The sequence below is a fragment of the Hibiscus syriacus genome, unplaced genomic scaffold (genome assembly GCF_006381635.1).
Source record: "Hibiscus syriacus cultivar Baekdansim isolate YM2019G1 unplaced genomic scaffold, ASM638163v2 tig00110020_pilon, whole genome shotgun sequence".
NCBI lineage: Eukaryota > Viridiplantae > Streptophyta > Magnoliopsida > Malvales > Malvaceae > Hibiscus > Hibiscus syriacus.
Window position 1 is genome coordinate 3,267,016 of NW_024062568.1, and position 9,711 is coordinate 3,276,726.

General features: G+C 33.4%; 2 protein-coding genes across 11 annotated transcripts; both read right to left on the bottom strand.

Annotated features, from left to right (window-relative positions):
* Positions 1 to 1,985: 1,985 nt before the first annotated feature.
* LOC120213312 (E3 ubiquitin-protein ligase SDIR1-like) lies at positions 1,986 to 5,130 on the bottom strand. Of its 10 annotated transcripts, XM_039211490.1 has the most exons (10): positions 4,918 to 5,130; positions 4,308 to 4,416; positions 4,067 to 4,121; positions 3,937 to 3,989; positions 3,605 to 3,833; positions 3,246 to 3,360; positions 2,790 to 2,847; positions 2,579 to 2,663; positions 2,501 to 2,541; positions 1,986 to 2,392 (listed from the first exon to the last, which is right to left on the bottom strand). In XM_039211490.1, exons 2-10 carry the CDS (start codon positions 4,383 to 4,385, stop codon positions 2,273 to 2,275), a joined length of 834 nt encoding a protein of 277 aa, XP_039067421.1. In that variant the 5' UTR covers positions 4,386 to 4,416; positions 4,918 to 5,130; the 3' UTR covers positions 1,986 to 2,272. The 10 variants fall into 10 exon arrangements, with proteins under 10 accessions (XP_039067421.1, XP_039067424.1, XP_039067420.1 ...); XM_039211493.1 differs by lacking the exon at positions 4,067 to 4,121; XM_039211489.1 differs by lacking the exon at positions 4,918 to 5,130 and having other exon boundaries at positions 2,579 to 2,654; positions 2,790 to 2,835; positions 4,308 to 4,596.
* Positions 5,131 to 7,672: 2,542 nt separating this feature from the next.
* Positions 7,673 to 9,269, bottom strand: LOC120213311 (aspartic proteinase PCS1-like). Its single transcript, XM_039211483.1, has one exon. The coding sequence runs from the start codon at positions 9,230 to 9,232 to the stop codon at positions 7,907 to 7,909; it is 1,326 nt and encodes a 441-aa protein (XP_039067414.1). The 5' UTR covers positions 9,233 to 9,269; the 3' UTR covers positions 7,673 to 7,906.
* Between the last annotated feature and the right edge of the window lie 442 nt (positions 9,270 to 9,711).

The following is a 9,711-nucleotide window of genomic DNA, read 5'->3' on the forward strand; positions in this document are numbered from 1 at the left end:
GTGGGTCTCCATCATTGGCAACACTTGTTGATGTAGTAGTATTTTTGGCAGTTAGCAAAGGAACTATTAGGGATGGTGGTAGTGTGGGCTTTTTGCCCACATGAGATTTTATTAGTTTATTGTAGGAAAGCTTTGGCCATTGGGATGTACAATAATTGAAGGGTAATGGTCCCCTTTGAGGGATAATGTCTCCAAGATAATAATTTATTAGATTATCCCTAAGCATTGAATTATGGGTACGTTTGCCTTTGCCTTAGATTTTGTATGTGGGTGTGTATACTTAGACCACAACTCACCAAATTCCCATTTCTCTTTGCTTTTTTTTCATTGCATTTGGACTTTACCTAAACCTTTGTACATGAACATGAACACGAACTTTTTAATATAAGGTATGCTTTTTCATTATTTCTCTCATAAAATAATACTATTGGCATGCAAAATGTTTGATCATTCTTAAACCCGCATCACAATAGCACTATTTGATGTGGTCTCATAAAATATAAGGTATGCTTTTGTGTACATGAAAAAGGGGAAATTAATAGTTTAATCTTATGTAGGTGTATTACTTAAAGAAAAATTATCTGATATACAAGTGGTGTAAATTTTAATTTATATAAACATGACTATTTTAATATTGCATGTCTTATTTAAGATTTCAGGGTTTATGCTTAGAATTTGGAATTTAGGGGATAAAATTTTAGATTTTAGAGTTCAAATAAATAGGATTATATTACTTTAGTTTACATAACTTGTATATAAAAGAATTACTCTAACTTAAATAATGATTATAATTTATGTCGATATTATCTTATATAAGTGGTTGAGACTTTATCCCGACTTCAAAAATCAGATTTCAATTTTTAGTGTTGTTATTCCCTTCCCATGTTATAATTTGTACCGAAAATAATAAATATTTTTGTATAAATTTTATTAAAAATATAATGACTAATGTAAACTAGTTTGAATATTATAAGATATTTTAAATTGTAAAATATGTTTCTCATGTCAAATCCAGTATTCAATTCATAAGTAACTTTATTGGTGTTACAATATATTTTTCATTTCTAGGAAGAGTTGATGGCATCATGTGTGAATCTATTGCGTGACTTTAGTGGTAAAAAAGAGTGTTATTCTTTCTAAAGGATCCGAGTTCAAACAAATAAATCTACAAGGTATATATATGTTATTAATAGTTTAAAAAGATTATGAACAAATATTATCTTGTAATCACTCCGAACTATTAAAAAATTGCATCACATGTCTCCATATTAAAAATAATTGAATTGGATAATTAAAAAATATTATTTGAACATCTCTTCATCTAAAAAAACACATGATAAAATAAAAAGCTTTTTCCTAGGCTCAAACTTTGAGAATATTATTGGGCTGAGCCGTATTCCATCAAGCTCAATGATTATATACGAGTCCAAAGCTCATTTGGTGGGTTTTTAATTTAGCCTATTTGATAGGATTCAATGGGAAATCAACTATATATAACAATATTATATATTCGCACTCTGCAAAAAAATGTATAATCCAACCTATTATATGTATGTTAACACAAACACGAATCAGACCTTTTAAATCATCAACTACGCTGGATTTTTATAAAATCACCCACAAACGCAACCGACTTTAATTCCAATTTTATTTTTTATCTCAACAGAAGAATCATTAACTACTAGGGACGACTTAACCAATTTCTATTTCTTTTAACCTAATTCCCTAAATAAATTTTCAATACCCCTATCTCCTAATTTTTTTAAAAAAAATTCTTATTATTTCCCTAAATAAGCCACATTAAAACAGACCCATTTTATTTTCTTTCAATTTTTTAAAAATATATCTTTTATTAACTTAGAATCACAGTTTGTTTAATAGTTGCTTAGCCTAAAATAATAGGAACATTATATTAGATAATTGGACTATTTATAAATATATTTTTTATTAACTTAAAATCACAAAGTTTGTTTAATATTATTTATAAAAATAATACGACATGAACAAACGAACTGTCAAGTTTACAATATGCATCGCAGGCTCAAGCTTTCTCAAGCCTTCGACCTGTAACTGGACAAATTCCGAACAAAATTTTCCAACCGGAACCAATCGGCAACATAACCGATAAGTACAAGCATATCATTACACTACTTGTTAGGTGATCATATGATCGTTGGCCATCAAGTAATTACAGCCCTTCAAGAAATAATATGCATGTGCATGCATGTATGTTAGATACATTGACGAACAAGCAGGTGTCCTCGAAGAGTACTTAAGCCATGAAGGAAGCATCTATTCCACCGATTTCCTGCCATACAGATCCGACCCGGAATTTACAAACAGGACACGTACCTTGTTGTCGCAACCACGGGTCGATGCAGTTAGCATGAAACTGCAGTTAATCTATCATAAACTTGTGAAAGGTGATATGACAAGGACATTCAATATTTGCCTCTACCATACTCGACTTCATAAACAATGAAAGGAGGGGGAAAAGAATCTGATGCAAACAGGGTAAACTGCAGATAAGATCGCCGACACTTGTTGATGCTAACACTAACTTGTTGATCGCCGACACTAACTTGCTCCAAGCAAACACTGCAGGTCAATTCATCTTCGGAACCCTTCTTGATGCTAATTGGATTGGTCGAATCCTGCCTCTTCTACCAAAAACAATAAATTACTGGATCATACCGTTTAAAATATCGATTCGAAATAAAGCAAAGTTGGAGTGAATCCCCGATTAAAATCATGTTGAGATAGAAAAGAGTGAAGAGAAGTAAAAATACCTGAGGTGAGTTGGAAGATGACACTTGTTGCATCGGAGAGACGTTGCTGCAAGCAGAACTGACTTCTGTAAGACTATTAGCTTATAAAATTGTTCAATAGAGCACACATAGCTTTAACATCACAAAAAATAACTTCACATTCTAAAGATCAGTCATCATCCGTTTCTCATTCAAAAAATATAGCCCCATCGACAAAAATACAGCATTAACAATTGGTATCAGATGATCCACAGGAGATGCTCGCAAATGTTGTGCGGACAGAAGACATAAAGTTTCCTCCATGCTTCCTTTAAAGGCTTTGTTTAATATCCAAACAAGACATAACAAGGAATAACTCGACAGTCGACACATATACCTCTTTTTTATAAAACCAAATGGTTGCACTTCCAACATTCAGAGGAGGAAGTTTTATGTTCTTGACATGAAAACAAATAAATGAAGAAAATCGATACTAACCATTGAGGAGCAGAGGTCTTGTACTTGTGAACAGGCAGGGCATTTATCTCTTCTTCACTCATTGAAGCAGCGTTGGGGACATTGTCGGAACCAAGTGCTCTCAGAGTTTCATAGTCTAGTGAAAAAGAAAACTTCTGAGCATCATGAAGCACAATACCGAAGAGGGGAAGGAACAATCAAAAAGTGTCCTAGATATGGTTTGTAAATTTACAATCCCTGCCACTTATAAGACCTAGTAGAAGGGAAAGATCATCGAATTTTGAACACGTTACCAAGATTATCAAATTGATGGTGTCCTAGAAAAATCAAACTATGAAACTTGAGAAATTCATTATGAAACCAGGTTTTGAACACCTTACCATGATCATCGAATTCTTGGTCAAGAAGGGCAAGCTGCAATCTCAGACCTTGTAGACGCCCTCTGGTTGCAAGTGCAATAGATGGTTGCATATGCAACCGTAGTTCAGCATAGCCCAAAAGTGCACTCGCCGCGGCAGCATGGGCTTGTGCCTGAGCTTGAAGTTGTTGACAGGTGGCATACATTCTTAAAGACGTTGCCATAAAAAACACACCAAGCACCAGCCAAAGCTACATGAATAAAGTAACATAAAAGCCCCTTAAATTAGTTCAACGTTTTATACCAAAGAAGCAAACACCATAAGAAACTTAACTACTTGGTGAAGGAAATTACCAGAAAATTAGGTGACATCTGTTGTGAATTCAAAATCATGAATAGCAGAAGTACTGTAGCAACAAGAAAAGTGTTTTTTTTTTAAAAAAGGAAAGCAAAAATTAAGATAAACACAATGATAAACAAGTAACTGTAACGAAAAACACAAGAGAGTTGGAATTAACCGGACGTCCTGTATGGACATGCTAAGAACCAATTGACTTAAATCAAAATATTTATGCCGGAAAAAATGAATTAAAAACAATTATGAATGAACAAAACATAACTGTAAATGGGTTTTCATCATCAATTCGAACAATCGAAGTCTAAATGGAATGATGTATCGTGACCATAACAATGAAACATAAGTGTGTGAAGTAATAGTAACATACCACAGTCTGCCTCTCGGAAGTAAAGCCGGGAAATCCACTCTCTAAATCTGATCTCGTCCCTCGGTAAACGAAACTCATTGTTGTAGTAAGCAAAAATTCACCAGCCCAACTAAATACAAATAAAAATGAAAAAAATCCCAAATATTCCAGTCTCAGCAGAATAAAATGAATTAAATTTACTAAAATTGAGTCCAAAAAAAAAGCTACACAAAGAAAACATAGTAACATTTAATCAGAAAAACCAATGAAATCATATTCAATTCTCATTTCCTATACTTGCCAACGTATATATATATATATATGTATATATTAAAAGAGGAAATTTTGTATGTTATTAACTCCATCCTTCAAAATTCCACCTAAATCGAAATGATTCTATCTGCAATCAAATTTAATAGATTTTACATTAGTTAATCGAACAACAAATAAAAAACATCGATTCGATTCCGAAATTTCCAGCAAAATTACCTAAAAATCCTAACATCTAATTATTTACATAAATAAGTGGCTTCAATTAATAGATCGTTAATCAGTGGATTAAAAGCTTTCAGATAATTGTAAAAAAATGAATAAGAAATGACGAAATGGAATAGAAAAAAAGGATACTTACGGAGATCGGAGGGAGCAAACGACGGCGTACCGGTTTCTTCTTCGAGAAATATAATGTCCAAGGTATTAGATTCGCGATTAAAGGACTGAGTCTGCGAAAGAGCTATTTGACCCGGACGAGTTAGGCTTTCCTTGCCTAACGCCTTTCCTGAGTTTCCTCGTCAGCTTGCCAACAATTATTATTTTGCTTTCTCTGGTCTGAACCTTAACGAAGACTCCGAAACGGTGTAAACTATATTCCATAACGTCGCCGTTTTTAACCTCCTTTTTCTTGACATATTTTGGATAATTGCATATTTAGCCTCCAAGTTTTTACTTAATTTCCCATTAATTTCTCAACTTTTTTATTTTTCTATTTGACTTTTAGTTTCATTTGAACTCTAATATTGTTTAAATATAATTTTTTCTTAAATCAAATGAAACAATAATTTTATTAAAAATTGATTTTTTTAGTTACTAAAAATATTATTTTAATAATAATTGATTCTTTTAATTTTATTATGTGAATCCATTTTTTTGGGGATAAATTGTTAGTACTGTATCTAAATGAAAGCAGTACACCATTACAAGGAGATCGAGTACTTACAAAAAATTTGGTACTCACTCAAGAATATCTCAAGCTATACATAATTGAAAAATAACCACATCCTTCCTATCAATATCCCTCCAAGAGAGTTCTATATACACAGCCTCCTTAATACAAGATAAAATTTTCTCCTTATTCCTAACTAAGGTTCTAAAACAAGCTCAATGCCCTTCCCGTTCCGCAAAGCCCGAGGACCCTCTTACAAATACAATAAGAAAAAGACGTCTGGAAAAAATGTGATCTCTAATCTCAGTAACGGATCCATACAGAATACACAACAAGTCCCATATGAAGCAATCAGTCTTTAATTGCAAGACGATTCAGAATAGCAAGCCAAGCAATAATAAAATGTTTAGACAAATACAACGGGAAAGAGATTTCAACTCCCTTAACCCGCATGTCTGCCCAGATCTCACAAACACTCACAAAACTAGTCATTCCAGAATCGACCAAACTTCACGTCTCATTGAGATGATCCTCCTTAGCCCTCAACTCATAGTCCCTGTAACCTCAAACTGCCAAGGGTCAGCAGCCTTCATCTATAGTAGTTTAACTCAACTCATTGTATTTAATCGAATTAATAAGATGTAAAATCAGATCAAGTTAAATGTAACATCTTTTAAAATTGGAATGAATCATCAACTATACGTTGATTTAATACGATGAGATATTATATCTTTTAAATAATATTAGGGGTTTAAATTATGTAATTAAGGGGGAAGAAAATTATATTATGATATCTTATCCATAATTGACCTTTACAATAATTAATCTAAATTAATCGATTAATAAATTCGATACTAGTGGTTATATAAATAAAAAAAATTACACTGAATCACGTGAACATGTCACTACAGTCAAAAATATTTTTTTGCTTCCAAATTAACCCTAAATTCTTAAAACTAGGGACTGCAATGAGCAAAGAACAAAACAATTGCCTCCCATTGATGAAATTTGCCTTCTATTATCGTTTTTAGACAAAACAAACAAACACGGCACTGTCAGAAACTGATAGGTGACAACAGAGTAGAGGAATATCTCTGTCTTCTGACTGAATTTCTTCTTTTTAAAATATATATTATAAAAAAGAGGAAAGTGCAACTGAGGTGGGTCCTAGTTTTTGCACGTGCCGATGTATAAATTTGACTTTGTGATAAAAGCTTCGTTATTAGATGTACACGTGCTTTCTCGAAATCGTATCAAAGCTTTTGATAGGTAGGGTCCACCACAGTTCGTAAAACCTGGAAACGTACCCTATCCTCCCCTTCCAGCTAATAAAAAATCATAAAAGGCAGTCAAAATATATAGACCTCCCATTATTTTATTTTATTGATAAAGTACATAAATCATAAGAATATATATTTTTTAAATATTTTAATAGTTAAAAGTTATAAAATATTTATATACTATAAGATATTATTTTTTTTAATTTTTGACTATTAAAAGTTATAAAATTATCATCTGACAATTCATATGTTCAAAATTCGTTCTTTATCTTTAAAAAATTGACTACATCCCGAGCTAGACGTTAATCTGTTAATATGGAGATAATAAAATATGATCTCAAAAGACCATCATAATATCACAGTCCATATGTTAACGTATAGCTCAAACGACCATAATTTTTTAATGAAAAAGACGGATTTGGAATATATAAATAGTGGGGTGACTATTTTGTAACTTTCAATAGTAGGAGATTTAACAAAATAATGTCCTATAATTGAAGGATCATTTTATAATTTTTAATAGCTGGGGGACTCGATAAAACAAACATCATATAATCAAGGGACCATTTATGTACTTTATCCTATTTTATTAATAGGTATAATGATATTTTTTGCCCTCAATGTTTCCAAAAGAGTCATTTTAACCCTTAAATTTTGAGTAAAGAACACAAAAAGTTACTAAACTATTTTCAAATTCTCATTTTAGTTATTAAGCTTTCAAAAGTCCTACAATAGTTAGTTAATCTATCAAACTTTTATAAAATAACCTTTAAATTTTATTGAATTGTTACAATATGGTAATGAAATTTATCAAATTTGTATACTTATTATAATGCCACAATGATCGTTTATAATAATTTGATAAATTTAATAATAATTTTTTGACTTTTAAAGTTTCAATTACTAAAATAATCATTTGAGCGTACCTAAAAGCCTGCACATACAGAAAACAATTTTTTTTAAAAAAAAAGATATATACAATAAAAAGAAATGATTCCCATGCCTTTTCAATCAAGTCCATACATTGCATGCTTTACCGATCAAGGCCATACATTGTCCGATCAATGGTCCACCTTCGTCAAACCAAGGTGGGCCGTTGATAGGAATTATGTGGGTCCATCATTAACACCCAAAAAAAACCTTCATAATTTTACATTCTTTTGGTGGGGTCCTACATTTCATGGACCCACCCCAAGCTTTTGACCAGCCAGATCGCATCTTATCTCAGCAAATCCAACCCTTGAATTTACTAAATCAAACTCCATCCACACGTTTTGTTGATGATGATGCCCAATCACAAACGCCTCGATCCCCAGGAGATCAGAGTTCCCGAATGTGAAGCAATACAACGAATCGTTCCCCTTACTCATCTCGGGTACCCGGTATAATAGTCTCTCGCCGGATACACTCATCTCGGCACCTCTAAACATCAAACTAACTGGCGGTAAATTCGAGAAACTTTGTCGAGATGAACCCGTGACCTGATAACATAAATCCATTGCCCCTTGGAAGATGAAATTCGGATCTTCGTAAACCCGGAGAACTCTTCTTGTTTGTTGCAAAAACTCGTTTCGTAAAGCGGTATAAACTTCACCCAATAAGAAAGTAAATTGGGTACCCGAGTCGACCATTGTTTGGCCCGCTCCGGTGTGGTCGGGTAAAAAAACGGATTTCGGTAGGCCCAATAATATATTCCCGACTTTAATACCTTCTAGTTGGACTGTATATGCAACCCGATCGTAGTACGGTAACGGGTCGGATTTTTGAATCAAAGGAGTATAATTTAACTCGCGAAGCCACGAGAATCTCGCATCGCCGAGGAGTAAAACCCCGGACGAATCGAAACCCGATATGCAGTACGAGAATTTGGGGAATCCCATTTGACTAACAAAAGATAACGACCCGCGGTTCATGCCCATTAACCCTGTAGTTTTCGAATCTTCCTCCGAATTCGAGCTGTAACCTGAGTCCATACACCCGAATAAAAACCCGGGCCGGGCCGAAGATCCGATAACGAAATTTTCATACGCGAGATTTCCTTCTATTGAGGTAGCGTCGGCGTAAGAGACAGCCACGTGACAATATTTATTATTTGGGTCGCAGAAAGCGGGTACGGGTAAGTCATGGGTACGGGTTTTACAAACCGGTGAAATACAAGGGACGGGTTTGTAAGACTTGGAGAGTTGAGGGGCGAAAACGGAATTTAAATTTGGCGTTTTTTTACAGTGAAGCCACGATAGTTCACTCCCGGTGTCGAGGACCATAGTAACTTCCTGCGGCGGCGAACCGACGAACAACGAAACTGTTAACGTAACATTATGGCGGAAGGGTAACTTGTCGGTGGCGGGGACAGCGACGGCGGAAGGGGGAAGAGGGCGTCGATGATGAGCACCGAGGGTTTTCTTGAGCGGTAAAAGGAGTGTTTGTTTGGAAGGAAAACAATAATTTTGATGGAAAAGAAGAAGTAAAATCGTGAAGGGAAGAAGAAAATGAAGAGAAGACATTGATTCTTCTATTCTTTTTGTGTTTCTGTATACGTTGAAATGGCTTTTGGTTTCCTTAAATAGTACTAGGGTTACGTCGTAAAGACCACCAAAACCATTAATCTTTCATGGATAAATCTACATTTACTCCCTTAACTTATCAACTTCTTTCAACTTAGTCACTGAAAGTTTGTTTTAATTAAAGTACAAATTCATTATTGTTTTTTTTAATGTTTACTATAATGACAAATATTTATAGGATGCCTCATCGATGAGATCCAAAGATGATGATGATGGTAGGTATTACTTTTCATCAAAAGTATCCTAATAAAAAACAATCGTTCTTCAATTAAGTTTAATGTAATTAATATTATTGCTGAAATAATATACAATAATATGTAATATTAAATATATTTAAACGTTCAAGAATGAGAAGGAATTTGAATAATATACATATTGTATTAAAAATAAATTCACTCAAACATAATATATATATATTA